The following is an 18,650-nucleotide window of genomic DNA, read 5'->3' on the forward strand; positions in this document are numbered from 1 at the left end:
TGCTTCATGACAGGTGTTGGATATAAGGCCGCTAAAGGGGAAAAAAAAAACAACAGCAAAACAAAACCACAAAACTAATATGTACATTACTTGAAATAAAATGAACAGAGCTGAGAACGCTCCAGTGAAAGGAACGAGCAACTGAGTTAAGGCCAATACAGAAAGCTACACCTATAATAAAGTAAGAATACAAATGGCTGAGTTACTTCAGTTGCATAGAATTAGTCCTATAAATACAATCTTTCTAGTCCGTTATTGGAAATGTAGTTACAGAAGTCCCTATTAAGAATAATCTCTTGTAAACCTAACTTTTTTAATATCTGTAAATGAAGTGTGCTGCCGGAAGTGCTCTTTGCCTTCCAAGCATTGGAATCATTTATGAAGACAATTTCCATGCCAAGGGCTAGAAGGGATATTTAAATGAGGGCCAGGAACTGGGTCTTCCTAAGACAGGAAATTTCAACTACTTGATTATTTTGCTTTAATTTATTTTTCACCTTCTAATGCATTTTTCAGCATAAGGTGTAAATGCATAGTTAAATTGAACTGAGTCTTTGTGAAGGCTAAAACTAAAATTAGGAAATACAAAATCTTTCACATTACTGATAAAGTTGTCAAAGTCTGTATAGAGTGATCTGTTTTTAATCTGTAGTACTAATTGACATTAGTATAAACTTCTATACTGGCAACACTGGAAAACATCTTTTGGTTGACATGTTGTGACCTCTGTCCATTATGAACTCCTTTACACATTGCTTTTGATGCTACCTCATCTAACTCAGTAGGAGATTTTCCCTGATAAGTGTTGATTGATTTTTGTCCTACTGGCTTTTTAAAAAACGGCATTAATCAAGTTGCTTTCAATATATATGTATTTTTTTAGCTTGTGGAGATATTCCAGAACAAATTCGATCACCAAGTGGGACAATCACAAGTCCAGGGTGGCCCTCTGAGTATCCTGCCCGAATCAACTGTAGCTGGTACATCCATGCAAACCCAGGGGAGATCATTACTATAAGGTAACAGTGCTCCTGTATTAACTACATGGATTGAAGAAGTACTGACTAGACATTTTTAACTGTCAATTGTGTATTTACCAATTTCCTCTTCCTTCCTGTAAAGGTAGGATTTCTGTTTTGTTTGTTTTCTGCCTTTCCTTTTTTCTGATTTGCTCTTACACAGCCATGTAGCATTTGTTTTCAGCTGGAGGGTTGGCGACTAGAAAAAGTTTCTATGTGCTCTTTTATTTGATTCTTGTTAATGTCTCTGAAATACAAGAATTTTGCATTTAAAAATGTGTAGGGGAAATTCTATAATGCTTCATTGCTATGGAGTCTTCTGGGTATAAATAGTAAATCAATAGATACGATTGCAGTTTGGGAAATGCTGAGTTTTGGTGCAGGGAGCTCCTCACAGTTTCACGTACCTTATAACTTTTCTAAAGTAATGTAAAAAAGTTGTATCGTAGGTTCAGGTTCTCATGAGTTCATTCCCCATTACTGCCACAAGGGAAATCTAGGCTTGTTTTAGCATCAAGATACAAATTAGTACTGCTTCACAGGCTGATCATGAAACTGCATTAGCTGCAGATTTACTTACGTTTCCAGTACAGACCTGCTGACCTAAGAAGCAGCTCTTCATTATGAAGTATTTGCTTTGACATCAGTTACTCTTTTGAAGTACTGCTTTTTAATTTAAACAGCCTTTCTACTAAATATTAAACTGGCACAAATGCAATGTAAAGTAGGTAGAGCTGTTCATCTACTAGAATGCTTTCTAAACTTTTTCATACAGTTTATTTTTCATAAAACCCTTTTTTTTTTCCTCTCACATTGTTTCCTTCCACTCATCTACCTAGCATACACTTCACATTTCATTTCTGGTTTACTGCTGTGTTGTTTGTACTGACCTGTTTTGCCCAGACTGTCTTCCCTTCACACTTCATTACCATGGCAGCATGTCTTGGTATAGCTGTAGCCATACCATGACATACCCATTGGGTAACTGAGTAGTGCAACTGGGAAATTGCCTGAAATTACAGCTTTGAACAATTTAGCTGTATTTATAATGTCAAGTCATATCATCGGCTAAGTGTAACATTAGCTAAAGTTCTGATGAAATTTGGGTTAAATAAAACCCCTTAGTAGTATATGAAAGTCATTAAGTGAGACTCATAAAGACAATTTCATTAACAGAATTATTTAATTCTTTGTTTTTTTTTTTAGATGAAGGCTTAATGTGTTTTTTTATAGCAAAACGATCTTCTTTAAGTAGTGGATGCAGTATTTAGGTTAACAGAATGGATTCTTCTGTCCAAATAAAAGTATCATCACCACAAGGTTAAATCCTGTTCTTACACGGTTAGAGAAGCTGCTCTTTTTATTTCAGACCAGAAAGAACTTACAGCTAACTTCCATTTTTGTGTGTAGCAATTCATCAGCTTAGAATCCTAGAATGGTTTGGGTTGGAAGGGACCTTAAAGATCATCTAGTTCCAAGCCCTGCCCCTGTTATGGGCAGGGACACCTCCACTAGACCACGTTGCTCAAAGCCCCATCCAACTGGCCTGAGCTTGTTGTGTAATATCCAGTCAGTAGCAATTTTGACCTCTTTTTTTTTCCTTTCTTTCTCCCCCCCCCCCCCCCCCCCCCCCCCCCCCCCCCCCCCCCCCCCCCCCCCCCCCCCCCCCCCCCCCCCCCCCCCCCCCAGCTTTCAAGATTTTGATGTTCAGGGATCACGACGATGCAGCTCAGATTGGTTAACAATTGGAAGCTACAAGAATATTGAAGGCTATAGAGCATGCGGCTCCTCCATTCCTTCACCATACATCTCTTCACAGGATCATGTTTGGATCAGATTTCATTCAGATGATAGCATCTCCAGAAAAGGCTTCAGATTAGCCTACTTTGCTGGTATGTTTCAAATGATACCTAGTTCAGTTTTATGGTTTCATTTTTTGTTTTCTGTTTCAAGAACTACTTCCTTGCAGCCGAGTATGGTATATGCATTTCCTGTAATTGATTCAAAGGTTATTGGAAGTATACATTGTGTAGATTATTTTGATCCCATGCACAACTTGACTATTCAAAGCGAGAATTAGTGTTCACAGTGATAAGCAGAGTAAATGATTGGGGATGGGGAGTTCACTTTTAATTCTAGGCAATTTGCAAGGTTTTTTTAACATAGCTTTAAGATTTGAAATTTTTCTATCAGAATAAAATTAGTTCTTAAAATAGTTGGGTAAACTTCTGAGTAGCATAAATAGGGCAAAAGAAGGAAGAAACGGTGGCATGTTTTTACATTTGCATCATTTTTTCCCATTTGTAGAAGGTATACTCTCTTTTTAGAAAAAAAACCCCACAATTTAAAAACCTTTTAACATGATTAATTACTCTAGCCAAGTATAGACATGGTTTTGTACATGCAAAACTTGTATAACTCAAGTATGCAATATAAGCTGTTTAACAGTAGTAATAGTTTGAAACTGTTTTGTGGACAATTCTTGCTCTGGTAGCTGTTACCAAGAGAGGGGAGGAAGACAGTCCTAGGTGAATACTAGCTCCAAACTTTTTTGTGGCCTTACGCGATATTAAGATTTTATATAATAGCATGATCATGGTTTTCTATGTCCTGATCATCAAAAATACTCAATTAGATTCCTCTTTGTTTTCATAATGGTTTCACTTTCTCTTGCTTCCTCAGTGTATGCTTATACTCCACTCTCTGACCTGCTCCACTAACACATCTCTGTGCACTAACTTGTAACTCCTCTCCTGCATAAAACAATTCATACTCTTACACTTATCCACTGCCACCCATCTTCAAAACTACTCCTCCAAGACTGAATAAAATGAGCCCTGATCTCCTCTACCCTAAGCCATGTTTGTGCCTGTTGTGTTCTGCACTCTTTCTGTCTTCCTGTGATGGTACCTTCCTGGCTTCCTTCACCGTCAGTGCTTCACAAACCTGAAGTTTCCAGGAGGCTTATCCCTTTCTATTGCCTGTTTTCAAGCCTACAGAAAAGTTTCCTCTAAGCTTTAGCTTCTTTGCAGCTTAGCAAGTCTTGGGAGAAGTCATGCAGCCTTGCGTTTGATGCTGGCTCAGCTTTCAGGGCAATGTTCTACCTGTGTTTTGCTTACTGTCTCACAAAAAAACATGACGAGGAAAAAAAAAAAAGCCGCTGTCTTAATCAGTCATCCTCTACTACTATTTCTGCTAACTGCCCAAGCACATGCTGTTATCCTGTGTGAGGCATTGGCTTCTGCCCCGCTTATCTCCCTCTCCTCCTCGGCACAGAGGGAAGGCAGCATTCCTGCCCGAGGGGCTTTGAGAAGGAAGGACATTTTGGATAAGGGTGTGCAGTGGGCAGAGGAGGCAAGCCACAGGCTTAGTAGAGTTTTTCTGAAAATCCTTTCCTCTCTTTTCCTCTGATCTTGAAAAAATTTGAATATGTAACCCCTTTTGAAAGAAGCCTTAACATTTTCAACAATAAGTAATTTTTACTGTTATGTGATTTCTTGTTAGCATCATGCAGTGGTACTCAGTTTAAAGTACTTAAGACTTTAATGTTTTGAAATGTCTTTTAAAAAATATTTTGGTTTGGGGTTTTTTTTTGTGTTTGGATCAGGATCAAGTAGGCAGTTCTTTTCTGGGATGTTTAAAAGCCTGCAGAAGGAAGAGCTTAGGTTGAAATCATACCCTGGTTTGTTACTACAGTGTTGCCATTAATATTTACAGCTCCATGTTATAGCTTTCTACTCAACCTTTTTCCAGGTTCTGCAAGGTAGAAGCATTGAGCTAGAGTATAATCAGTACTTGAGCAAGTTCAGTGACTTCTTATGCATATTCTACTATATTGCCCGCCACCTGTGGGGCACAGTCATTCAATTTAGGCTGAAGAAGTCTAGAAGTTCACTTCTGCAAGTTTCAAATTGAAGGCCAAGGTTCATACTAAGTACTTGCCATACTAATATTACGAACAATGTGTGTGTGTATATAATATATATAAAAATACATATATATACACACATATATGTAAGAGAACAAGAAGATCGAATCATTTACACTAGATCTGGTTTGGATTTTTTTCTTACTGAAATAAACATTTTCTAAAACTTTAATCACTAGCAGCACATAAATTTTGCTCTCCTTTTACTCTCTGTCAGCAAATTTGTTGACTTAAACACTCTTCAGCAGCGCTTATAACATTTATCAGTCTTGTTGGTTTCATTTTTTTCCTGCATTCATTTTTTAAAAACCATATCATTTGTGAAATTTTTAAAATGCTGATGTTACACCTTTTATAAAAAATTATTTCAAGGTAGAGTATTTCTTTTTAATGCTAAGATACTAAAACAGCAAAAAGGAGAACAGAGGTGTGATATGACTTGACCTATCACAGCAGATTAGTTGCAGCAAGGGAAATTCACGCTAGATACGAGGACTTGCATCACTTTGTGTGGTTAAGCATTGGAACTTTGAAAATACTTGATTGGACAGGGCCCCAAACAACCCAATCAAACTTCAGTTAGCCTTGCTTTGAGCACATGATTTGATTTGGTGACCTCCAGAGATCCCTTCCAATCTGAATTGTTATTTTGTAAAGCAAGATAGAACATACTACTTCTGGGAAAGTGTTTCAGTAAGTTCATCGTGCTGTATTTTCTGTTTCTTTTTTAAAACCCTAAGTATAGCATTACTTAGATTTGGTATATATTTGTCTAATTTACTTCCTGAATTACTGCTGTGTAGGACTATCTGCATTGCAGATGTTTTTGAAAATATTTGGAGGATTGACCGTGGCAGTTTGTTTAATAGCCAGTTTTACAGTCTGTACCATGTTTTTTAGAAATCACAGTGATTTTAAATGATACAGCGGTATTTAACTCAGCTAAGTAGTTGCAGAGCTGAAACAGCTTTCTTCTCAGGTATGCTTCAGTGTTTACCATGGTTGGAACTTTAATAAATGAATCGCTGAAAAAATATTCTTGATGTTAAAAGTGTGGTAGTAGCCTGTAGACCACAGTTTCTTAAATAAAGGTGTCTCTTGACTTTTTTTTTCTGAATAAAAAAACAAACACCAACACCCAAAACAAAGCCAAACCAACCAACCAAAAAACCCCAAACCCTACACTTCCATATTTTCTGGACCATACTTGGATTCTTAACTTTTAAAGCATAATTTTTTATGGTTTTGTATGCTTTAAGTATGTGTTTCTGCTTTTGCTGCACTCTTCTCTTAGTTGCTGGAGGAGAGGCTGGAACAAACAGTGGGAAGAGGTGAGGAAAGAGGTTTCTGTCTTTGGTTGGTGATAACAGGTAATCTTCAACTGTCAGCTTCTCTCTTGCCATAGAACTTTTGGTACCAAGTAGGAACTTACGAAAATAGGAGAGGTCTGACTGCTTTTACAAGAAAGAATTTGAAGAGGTAACTGGACAAAATGTTTCTGTATTTTGAGTGATATAGAGAAGAGAAATGGTATTTTTTGACTTATTTTTAGTACCTTAGAAGCCAGATTTTTCAATCACTATAAATGAGCATTGTTTTCTTGCTTGGGTTAAAGTTATTTGACTGAAAGCAGCTAAGGATGAGGCTCATGCTGATATGCTGGCAGAATTTCAGCTTGAAAAAAACTTTTATCTTGAAACTTACTGAAAGTTGTGATGACTTACAGAGAATTTAAATAGTTGTTTTTTCCCTTCTTACATACCTGGTGCAGCAAATAAATATGCAACACAGACCATAAAGTACTAAATTCTAAAAAGATAATATTTTTCTTTCAGGGAAATCTGATGAACCAAGTTGTGACTGTGACCAGTTTCATTGTGCTAATGGGAAGTGTATTCCAGAAAGTTGGAAATGTAATAATATGGATGAATGTGGAGACAACTCGGACGAAGAAATCTGTGCCAAAGCTAATCCTCCGACAGCTTCTTCCTTTCAACCTTGTGCTTACAGTCAGTTCCAGTGTCTTTCTCGCTTCACCAAGCTTTACACTTGCCTTCCAGAGTCTTTAAAATGTGATGGTAACATTGATTGTCTTGACCTAGGAGATGAAATAGACTGTGATGTGCCAACATGTGGGCAGTGGTTAAAATACTTTTATGGTACTTTCAGTTCTCCCAACTATCCTGACTTCTATCCACCTGGAAGCAACTGCACCTGGCTGATAGACACTGGTGACCATCGCAAAGTAATTTTGCGATTCACTGATTTTAAACTTGATGGTACAGGTTATGGAGACTATGTCAAAATATATGATGGATTAGAGGAGAATCCCCGGAGGCTGTTGCGCGTGCTAACAGCATTTGACTCTCATGCTCCCCTCACAGTTGTTTCATCCTCAGGACAGATAAGAGTGCATTTTTGTGCTGACAAAGTGAATGCTGCACGAGGATTCAATGCCACCTATCAAGTAGATGGCTTCTGTTTGCCATGGGAAATTCCATGTGGTGGAAATTGGGGTTGCTACACTGAGCAGCAACGCTGCGATGGCTACTGGCACTGTCCAAACGGAAGGGATGAAACCAACTGCACCATGTGCCAAAGAGATGAGTTTCCCTGCTCTCGAAATGGTGTTTGCTACCCTCGGTCAGATCGCTGCAACTACCAGAACCATTGCCCTAATGGTTCAGATGAAAAAAATTGTTTCTTCTGTCAGCCAGGAAATTTTCATTGTAAAAATAACCGCTGTGTGTTTGAGAGCTGGGTTTGCGATTCTCAAGATGACTGTGGCGATGGCAGTGACGAAGAGAATTGCCCAGTCATTGTGCCCACTAGAGTAATAACTGCAGCTGTCATTGGGAGTCTTATTTGTGGATTGCTGCTTGTCATTGCACTGGGATGTACTTGTAAATTGTACTCACTCAGGATGTTTGAGCGAAGGTAAGTAGGACAGATCACCTCGAGAACTTAAATTTTTAAAATATTTTCATATCTTTTATACTTGAAGGATTTTTATTGACATAAATTTATTGTTGCATGTGATTTCTGAAGGCATTGCTCCTTCTTCTTTGACAGTAAAAAGAAGTTAGTTAAAAGGGGATAGAAGTATTCCGATCACTTAACTCTTGAGACTTAGGCTTTCAGATGTTGTTACCAAAAAGAAAGTTTGGAAAAGCTGCATTTATGCAATTAAATATCTCAATTCTGTATTTAACAGCATGTTTCTTCTGTTGTAGACTATCTCATACTAGGATTACACATTCTTCAATTTTTACAAAATAATATAAGCATCTCATGGTGCCTTTTGTATTTAGCCCATGCTTCTTTTTTTTTTAGGAATTTATTGTTGGATTGGTTTTGTTGTTCTTGTCACAGCTGGACAGACCCATGAACTGACTGCAAGGACTTATTGTATATTCTTTGTCAATTAAATTTCAATTAAATTAATAAATATTCATCTGCTAAACTTATTATTTTAGATTATAATAATCTGATGTAGTTTTACTCTTAAATATATATACACACATCAAAGTCCTATGTATTATGAAATTTCTTTTCTCTTTGAAAGATCATTTGAAACACATTTGTCAAGGGTTGAGGCTGAACTGCTAAGAAGAGAAGCTCCTCCATCCTATGGACAGTTAATTGCCCAGGGTTTAATTCCACCAGTTGAAGATTTTCCTGTTTGTTCACCAAATCAGGTAAGATTCCAAAACAGCAGGCAGACCGCTTAAATTTTAAGGACACTGAAATAAAGATATTTTAACTTTCATCTGCTTTATTTTTGTTCTGTAGCATTTTCCTTTTCTTCTTTTCAGGCCAATACTATTATACTAAGGATTAGCCATGGGATAAAATCATGATATGCTAGTACCACACAGTTCTCTTTGCAGGTTTTTTTCTCGTTAAAGAATGCCAGTAATGCACACTATAGAATCCATCTTGCATGAGAAGTAATGGATTGGTAGATCTAGTTGTATGTTCTGTATTGATGATGTTGTATAAGTTCAGATTGCAAGATAACTTTGAAATTTGGGAAAGAAGAATAGAGACTTCTAATGCAAAATGGTAGTTCATATCCACTGTGTATATGTGTTAAGGTACAATCAATTCCACTATGCGTAGAAAAGATGATGGCAAAGGCAAGGTTGTAATATTATATAAAATTAACAGGAATGAGTAACAAAGTAAAAGCTAGTAAATGGGAGTTAGTGTCTAGCCATCTTGATTCTCAGATGGATCACTAGCACAATTCTTATTTGGTTGATGAATGAATTTCTATCAGAACAATCTTTTCATTAAAAAAAAAAGACTTTCAGTTAGAATGCTCTTTTGTCAAATAGAAGAAGAGTCTTAGTCTAGGAATCCCGCTGTAGTGCTGTATTAAAGTTGGCATTAACTTGTATTATGTGTTGCAGTTAATACAGCAAAGTTTGCTGTTAGTTAATATTGCTGAGCATGTAAGGAAAATAGTTACAAGACCATAAGAAGGGGAATCTTTTTTTTTTGAACAGTACTGATTTTATTACGCTTACTCTGCCATAGATTTCACTTAATCTTTCATGCATACGTGTGCACAAGCAGCAGCTGTGATCCACAACAAAGGATTTTGCAGAGGAAGAGAGGAAAATAAGTTGCAATTTGCATGAGAGACTTTGAAAACATAACAGAAAGAAGACATTGTGAAGATTTTTTAGTAGCTAAATTAGCACTAAAACATCAATGAGCTTATTAATGAATGCCTTTAATGAAGACTGTAGAATCCCTCATTCTTAATGGATGGGATATCACGGTTATAATAAAGATCAGTATATTTCTGTTTAAAAACAATTTTGTACTTTTACAAATTTGTCTTGCTGTCCTCTTTTCCAAAATGAGGCTTCACCAGTTTGTGATGCAGCTGTGCTCACAAAACCCTTGAGGTAGGGTTAACTGGTAAGACAGTGCAGTTGTTGTGCCCAGATGTGTAAATCCTTCCGGTACAGGTAACTTGGAACAAACCAATGCTTCCTGCACATCCCTACCCCGGATGGGACACTTCAGGTTTGGTGCACATGAACGTGTTTAGGAACCATTACGATTTTCAGACAAACTTAGTTTTTCATCATGGAACCTGACAAAGGTGGCCTAAAGATCTTGGATTTTACTAATATGAAATCTCCTGATAGAGAGGACAATTCTGGAAAACCCAGACATGTAGTAACTGCAGTCAGAGATTGGTATTGGAGCTTTTAAAAAGTTGTGCAATTACTGAAACTTTCTTTTATCTTTAGTTTGACTTGAATTCAATTAACCACTGTTGGTTTGGATATATTTAAATTATTTTTCAGAACTAAAATATAATGGAATTTGAAAGACTTCCTGCAAGTGACAGTCTTTCATAGGGACACATAACAAAATGTAGTTGCTTCTTAGTCTTTCTGTGTAACCATTATTTCATACGCCATAAAAATACTGATGCATGTACAGTAGTTTGGAACAGTGGAAGAGTATTAGTAAGTTCACATTATGAAGACCAGTATTTCAGATAAGATTTGTGGCCTTGAAAACTTAAGTAGCTACAAGCAATGAGCTTAAGTTCATTCTGTGAACTATTGGAAGGGAAGAGGTAGGTTGCACATGAAGTGCTGGTTGGATACCCGACTGCGTACACCCTGTGGCATCTGAAGGATTGTGGGAGGGAGCTGAAGGTGACAGCATGAGAACACTGAAGTTCAGTGTTTGTAAACAAGGTGAGATATATGCATATATGTTAAATGTTTAACTGGAAAAAAAGACTATTCTGAAAATTATTCTGTATTTTAGCCATAATCTTTATTAAAAAGTTGTGGATATGGATTTTATCCTGTAATTAAACACATCAGTGAATATTTTTCAGAATCATGGGCATCTGGCAGATCTTCCACCCTACTATTTGAGAATTGAGCTATTTAGCAGAGGTACTGTTTTATGTAAGTTTGAGTAAGGGAGTCCTGAGTCAAAGATGTTAATGTGTTCATGTTACTTTACCATTTAAAAGTTATACAAGGTTTTAAGCAGAAAAATTCAGGTATGCATTGTTCTATAGCTGAATGACTAGGAAATGTATACCAAGTTTGGCAAACGCATGGTTTAGGACACCCAAGATAATTTTAATTAAACAGAAGTATTAAAGCATTTTGAAACTGAAATTAACTGATTATGCCAAAATGGGAAAAAATCAAACTGCAAGCCTCTGCTAGAGAGGATATTTAATTTAGTCTCTATTCTAGGCAGCCCCATGGTAGTGGCTAAGGAAAGGTCACCTCCGTTAAATCTTTCTGGAAGATTTCATTTTTAAATTCCAGACTTTTTGAGGCATGTTTCTATGTACTGTACTCTAAAATCCACAGTGACTACTTTATCTTCTTGGTGAGATTGTGTGTAACAGATCTTGCCTTCCGCTGTACCCCACCTTCTGCACTGGGTCTGTGGCTCTGCTTTTCTGTAGTCAGTGTTCCATATACAGGTTATAGCGCATTCTTTATTTAGAGGTCCTTGATTTGGGCAGAACCATACCTTAAATACTTTATTGCTCTTTTACTTTTCTTCCATACATATTTCTGCTTAATTTCCCTGTTCATTTTTTTTTTTTTCCACAGGAGAATCTAGACTTCTTTCATGCCTGCTTTGTTTTTAAAATAGCGTATTGCTACATACAGCAGATCTTAATATTAAAGACACTTTTTTTTTAATATTTAAGACTCTACATTTAACTTTGTGATGATATGCCATTTTGTGCAATAGTTGTCATTCTTCTTTTGTTAGAATGGTGCCAATGTACTGTCAACGCTTGATTGTTGCTTGTCTTCTTATTTAGGCTTCAGTTCTGGAAAACCTGAGACTGGCAGTACGATCTCAGCTTGGATTTACCTCAATCAGACTTCCTATTGCTGGCAGATCGAGTAACATTTGGAATCGAATTTTTAATTTTGCAAGGTCGCGTCATTCTGGATCATTGGCATTGGTCTCAGCGGATGGAGATGATGTTGCCAACCAAAGTACTAGTAGAGAAGCTGAAAGAAATAATACTCACAGAAGTCTGTTTTCAGTTGAATCTGATGATACAGACACAGAAAATGAAAGAAGAGACACAGCGGGAGCAGTTGGTGGTGTTGCTGCCACTTTGCCTCAGAAAGTCCCACCTGCAACAGCAATAGAAGCCACAGTCGGAGCATGTGGGAGTTCCTCTGCTCAGAGCGGCAGTAGGGGTAACACGGATAGTGGAAGAGAAGTGACGAGTGTAGAGCCCCCAAGCACAAGTCCCGCACGTCACCAGCTCACTAGTGCGCTAAGTCGTATGACTCAAGGCTTACGCTGGGTACGCTTTACTTTAGGGAGATCAAGCTCAGTGAATCAGAACCAAAGTCCTTTGAGACAGCTTGATAATGGGGTAAGTGGAAGAGAAGAGGATGATGATGTTGAAATGTTAATTCCAGTCTCTGATGTAGCATCAGACTTTGACGTGAATGACTGTTCAAGACCTCTACTTGATCTCAGCTCAGATCAAGGACCAGGGCTTAGACAGCCTTACAGTGCAACACATCACGGTGTAAGGTCATGCAGTCGAGATGGGCCCTGTGAGAGCTGTGGCATCGTACACACTGCCCAGATACCCGACACTTGCTTAGAAGCAACAGTGAAAAATGAAACTAGTGACGATGAGGCATTATTACTCTGCTAGGTACGGATTGTTTAGGAAAGATTGTGTACAAGTTGGAGCAATATCTGTCATTGTTTTGTACTTCACAGTTAAAACTAGTTTTTAGTTTTAAAAAGTCCAGGAGAACATTATGTTAAAACTATTTTAGCCTGTGTGGTTATTAAACATTTCTTATACTGGATGATGTTATGGAACTATTAGAGTGAACGTTTTAATGGCTCTGAATACACGATGTGTGTATCCAGTATAATCTGATTACTCTTTAAACTGAAGCTATCCCACTTAGTTTCAAATTTAGTTTATCCTGGTACTGTAGTTCAAACCAGAAACATGGCTGCTCAAGACTTATTTGGCTGCCTGTTTAACCCCATATTAACAGGTGAATTTGTACAGAATTATTTTCCTTTAGGAATTGACTCTGTTGTATTATTGCCAACATACTTGTAACTTAATATACTAAATGCTGGTAAGGATTGTTAATGTAAAATATGTACTTTTCTTTGAGTTTATACAACACTTTGTCTAAATATTCTTGAATTTCATCATAATGTGAACTTACTTAAAGGGAGGAGATACTTTCTCCAGGAGCATTCTTTTTCCTTCAGAAGTACAAAATGCAATGATTTGTGAAATTTAGATACAATAGATAAACTGGTGGCAAAAGCTTTTATAGCACTGACTTTCCTAAACTGCAGTCTAATATGGTACAGCCAAATAGTACGTAAAATCCCCAGTCATTAGTCTTTTCGATTTGAAGTAAAACAAGGCCGAAGATATTACAATATGTGTTAGTTCTTTAAATATCCGATATGTACAAATACACTACAGAATAAGTTCCAACTGGTAATAGATCTTTCCCTAATACTGTAGGGTGTAAAGCTTGTTTGGACTCAAGGGATTTGCACTAAAATCATATTAAGGTCTCTAATGAGCTTAGTGCACAAGCACTATCACTTTAAGTACTATTATTGTCTAATATTGCAATGGCTATATATTTTCATGGCTCTTTTCTTGGGGTGTTGCATTTTTGTTGCAATTGAAGTTGCTTTACTAATTCCCCTATTTATTCGTTGTATTTAAAAACTGGTTTACTTGGTTGCAGACTGGTTGTTTAAAAAAAAAGAATCCCTTTTAATGTCTTTTTTTAATGATACTACATGTTGGAGCAAAACAGATCAGTGGGAAAAGCGCTCATAACTTCCAATTTTGTAATAAGCAGATTAATATGTGGCTACTATTGTGACAACAAGAATCTACACCTTTTAAAAACAAAAATGTCAACTACTGTTTTATTTATTCTTTGCCAGTCTGTTTTTAGTAGGCTTAAAGATCCAGTATGAAATGTATTTGTGTGTGATTGTATGCTATTTATTAAAGTTTAAATACTTTGTTGAATGTCATTTTAAAGCATGTTTAAAGTCTTGTGCATTTCTGTCGTGTTATGCTGTCGGGCAGAACTGACTAAACTATTTTAATATGTATCAAAATTAAATTGAATTTTTGTTATGTTTTTGAGGTACTTTTAAAGATAAATCCAAGATCTGTCTGGCTTTTTTTTATTTTTTAAAAATCCTCATCTCTGAAGTACAAATCACATGCAGAAGAAACAAATAATTGAATGGATTCCAAAGTGTATATATCTTCTCCCTCTTCTTTCACAGACACTGGGAAGAGAAAAATAAACAATTTTACTGTCTGGTTGATTTTATTCATGAGAGTTAGCAGGTAAATTCTGAGTTCAGGACAAGGTTATGTAGATTTGTGCTTTTGAGGAACTTATGTGCAATACAGTTGTAAAAGATTTTATTATAACGACCCATGCGGTTTCAAGTTTCAGGACAGATCATGTCACACTGGTACCAGATCAGGTACAAATTGGCCCATAATTACACATACTCGAGTAAACGTCATCAATGGCCATTTTTATTCACATTGAATAATATCTAAATCTGTGGGTAATCTTTAGTCTGATTTCAGTAGCATTGCTTATAGAGCAGGCAACTTTGCAATATGAACCTGGTAACACACCCTGAAATACATGTGAACAGTATGTCCTGGTATAAAATACTGGGTTTTTAAACCTTCCTAACTAATTGTCATTAGAAAGTGGTTATGGAAATGTTGGTCCCCGAGGCAGATACATTTTGAAGAAAGAGTCTTCACAGAATACCTTTGGTGTTATACACACACATAATGATCTAAATTTGTTCCATTAGAAGCCCCAAATAGCATGTACCTATGGACTCCATATTGCAGATGTAAAAAGAACACAATGTTTCATTTGTTTTAAAGGAGAAATGCTACACATTTAACTGAGAAGTTGGATTTGATTGATAATTTGGGAAATTGTAAATAAAATTCATATTTGTATGAGGCTAATTTGTTGCGGTGATTTTTTTTCTTAGTGAATTTAAAAAGAATGATCAAATTTTCTTTTGATGAATACTGGGGTTATTCTTTTGTTTGTTTGGGTTTTTTGATTGTTGGGTTTGTTTTGGTTGGTTGTTTCCCACCTCCCCCCCCCGAGACTTACATTGAATCATGTTACTTTTTTTTTTTTGGAGCTGCTCTTTTAAGTGATTCTCGGTTTAGCTGTGCTACAACGCTAGGGCATTTTGAAGAAAAGTCAAAATGATTCATTGTGGAATTATCTTACTTTCTGTAATAAATCACTTTCATCTGAAAGCTTTGAAGAACGCAGGCTATTGTGAGGTGAGGTTTTTCCTCATGTAAACTTTCTAAGCAAGGAAGGAATTTGTCTTTGTTTCTTTTCACATACCATGCTTTTCTTGTCATTTGATTTGCACTGAAACATTAAGGGGGCTGACTTAGCCTCCGATGCTACAAGGGCTTGTTTTGTTTCCAAAGTAAAGTCCATTTTCAGTACAAGTTCAGCAAGTATTGCTGATAACTCTTCTTTCAAAACAGGTTCCTGAAGAGGATCCTGGAATTACAGTATTGTGTGTTCCACTTCCTATCCAAAGGCCAAAGCAAGAACTTGTGACAAAGCTTGGATTCAGTCTAGGAAAATCACAGTTCAAATCTTGGACACAAATACTTTTTCAGTGAGTCCTTATATTAAATACTTTCTGCAGATCAAAGTTAATTGTTGGTTTTCCTGTCGAGATGAGTTTTTTTTCCTTTCTGAAAAGTGAATGTTTACTGGCCTGCTTCATTCTCCCACAGCAATTCACCTGCTGCAGTTGTCCTGAGGAAGTACTGCACGTTTTCCATAAATCTTTAACAGCTTTAATCTTCCTGTAGTTCTGACGAGTGGGAGGTTTTTGGCTGTGTCTCGTCTCTTCCTCACCTGTGAGTTTCTGAAAATAAGCAGTTGGTAATTGAACTCCTCCAGGATATCATCTACAATCCAATTGCCCAAAAAGGGATATGTTCTGAAAGGACAAGGGAGAAGTCTGTCCTATCCCACTGCCAAGTCACTGAAGGTATGGAGAGGTAAGCAGATCGTAGTTAAAGCTGCTTTCCTTCTATCCTCTTTTGGGATTTGACTACTGTAGTTAGCTTTCCCTCATCAAAGTAAATTAATTGAGTTCATGCATATTGGTCTTGATACCAAGAAGTTTTTATAGCAGAACATTCCTATCATGTCAATATATTTGCCCAGTTGAGGCTTCCATTCACAACCAGTATGGCACCGTGGTCTATCTCGTGAATAGTAACTTGGGGGTATTCACTGAACTGAGGTATTATTTACCAATTTGGATAGATGAGATTTCCTCCATAACGGATGGGGGAAATGAGAGAAGCAGCTCTATAAGCAATCTAGGTTGGTGATTCTTAATTGCACTTTGAGAAAGGGCATTTGTGGAAAGCCAGCATTAACAAAACGTAGCTCATCTTTGTGAGTATCCTGAGAAAAATCAGTGTTGGTAATATTCCCCCTGCCCTGAAATCTAGCAGAAGAGCTTAGATTTCAGCATTAGTTCCTCCTTGTGACCGAATTGTATCTTACTATCAAAATACCAAAGAAAAGATACAATCTGAAAGAACTTACTTCATCTGCATTCAGTTTGAAAGATTATTCTGTATTACAGTTGCCTTGTATGCTGCTTATGCAGGAAGGAAAGGGGTGGAACACAGGAGGCAAAAAAATTAAGATGAAGAGGTGAGTCACTGTATTTTGATTTTGAATGATGGGAGAGCTGTAATAAGATGGCCTAGAAACTCTAAAGGAATATAATTATTTTTTTCCAGATAATGCATTACTAAAAATAACAGTTTCCAAAGGACAGCTAATCTCTGTGCTTTTGTGGTTATGTTTCTGGGAGTCTGGAAAAATGCCACCTATGAACTGGCTTTCTTTCGTTGAGATTATCCACCAGGAAGCAACTGACATGTCTGATGAGTCTTTTTCCCAGAATGTCTCGAGACCTAGAATTCCGATGCCTAAACTGAACTGCCTTTGTGGTCTCATGGATTTTTAGAAGGTGGCTATTTTATTGGACCCTTAGTAAGCCACTGTGGGAAGTAAATAGGGAAAAAAGCATAGTATTACGGTTCCTTAGATGCTGCTCTGCTGGGTTCCTGGTCTTTCTTTTTTCATCCTTGTTTGTGCTGTCTGTGATCTATCGTTTGTGTTGAGCAATTTCAAGGAGCAAGAAGCACTTAGTCTTATGAAAGATGAGAGAGAACAGGTCACTACCAGTTGTCACTTTAAAAAGTAGGATGGTCCAGCACATGCAACAGCTTTGGTTGCCTTCCTTTGTGTCACCGATGTGAGGTTTCAAGGCTGGATGCTAATGGCTGCAGCATCACTTCCAATATATTTGGGGAAAGATTGGCACTAGGAGCTTGGATGTGGCCCGGTAGTACTTACACTAAGGAGAGCCTATTTATAATTGTAGAGATGACATGGAACTACGTGATTCAACTCTTTTTAGATTTCAATCTTTTTTAGCCTTGGTTTATTATAGAAAACCAATAGGATGTACTTAGTTGCTAGATTTGTAAAGCATTTACAACTGAAGAAACCCTTAGAGATTAGACTTTAAAATACCACCACTTGTTTGTGTCTGCAAATCCATCTTATGAAAGCAATCAGCACCAGATTGTTCAGAAAATCAGTTACGACATTTTCACAAGGGGCACCTGACTGTTCTCTCAATTATGAGGACTTTCCAGGTAGAATTACATGCAGACCATCTGATTTCCTTGAATGAGTATTAAATTCCCACTGCAGAAAAGATGGGTGTGAAAGTAAATCCCAGGTGAACAGGCATTATGAATTTGTTGTAGGAATTGTGGAGAAATGCCTACTGAGTATTCAAAGTCCTTACTTTGACTATGGCAAAAGATAACCATTCATTCCCTTCTGCAGATCCAGAGTTCACCTCAAACTGATACATCTTTACACCGATTCTCCAAAACCAAGTGTTTTATCCAGCTTTACTAAAAATCAGTGGTATCCTTTCTGTTAATTGTCTTGAATTGAGTCTGTCCCCATCCTCTTGACATCCACTCTTTAGATATTTATAAGCATTGATAAGATCCTGTTATGGTTCAGCCCCAGCTGGCAGTTGAGCACCACGCGGCTGCTCGCTCGCTCGCTCACGCTCACCTTCCCTCTTCCCCCCTCTCCCCCCCTCTCCCCCCCCCCCCCCATGGGATGGGGAGGAGAATGGGAAGGAAAAGGCAAGACCTCCTGGGTTGGTATAAGGACAGTTTACTGGGACAGCAAAGGGAGAGGGGAAAAAACCAAACCAAACCAGTACTTAACAGAATGCACAAAACTGGTGACACACAATGCAGTTTCTCACCCAAGGACCGTACAAATCAGACTGCACGCTCAGACCTGTCCCGAAGCCGGACCGTCCCCAAGCCACATACCCTGGAGCTGCTGCTGCCCCTACCCGACTAGCCCCCCTGTCATACTGAGCATGATGTCACATGGTATGGAATATCCCTTTGGCCAGTTTGGGTCAGCTGTCCTGTCTGTGTCTCCTCCCAACTCCTTGTGCACCCCCAGCCATCCCACTGGCAGGGCAGTGCGAGAAGCAGAAAAGGC

General features: G+C 37.6%; 1 protein-coding gene across 1 annotated transcript in view; it reads left to right on the forward strand.

The window, feature by feature from the left end:
- The window catches only part of LRP12 (LDL receptor related protein 12), a 52,634-nt gene extending 37,630 nt beyond the window's left edge, over positions 1-15,004 (forward strand). Inside the window, exons 3-7 of the mRNA XM_075743508.1 lie at positions 884-1,019; positions 2,709-2,911; positions 6,783-7,884; positions 8,513-8,645; positions 11,783-15,004. Coding sequence (XP_075599623.1) covers positions 884-1,019; positions 2,709-2,911; positions 6,783-7,884; positions 8,513-8,645; positions 11,783-12,646 — 2,438 coding nt within the window. The 3' untranslated portion in view covers positions 12,647-15,004. The remainder of the gene's footprint in view (positions 1-883; positions 1,020-2,708; positions 2,912-6,782; positions 7,885-8,512; positions 8,646-11,782) is intronic.
- Positions 15,005-18,650: the final 3,646 nt, after the last annotated feature.

Source organism: Balearica regulorum, chromosome 2 (genome assembly GCF_011004875.1).
Source record: "Balearica regulorum gibbericeps isolate bBalReg1 chromosome 2, bBalReg1.pri, whole genome shotgun sequence".
NCBI lineage: Eukaryota > Metazoa > Chordata > Aves > Gruiformes > Gruidae > Balearica > Balearica regulorum.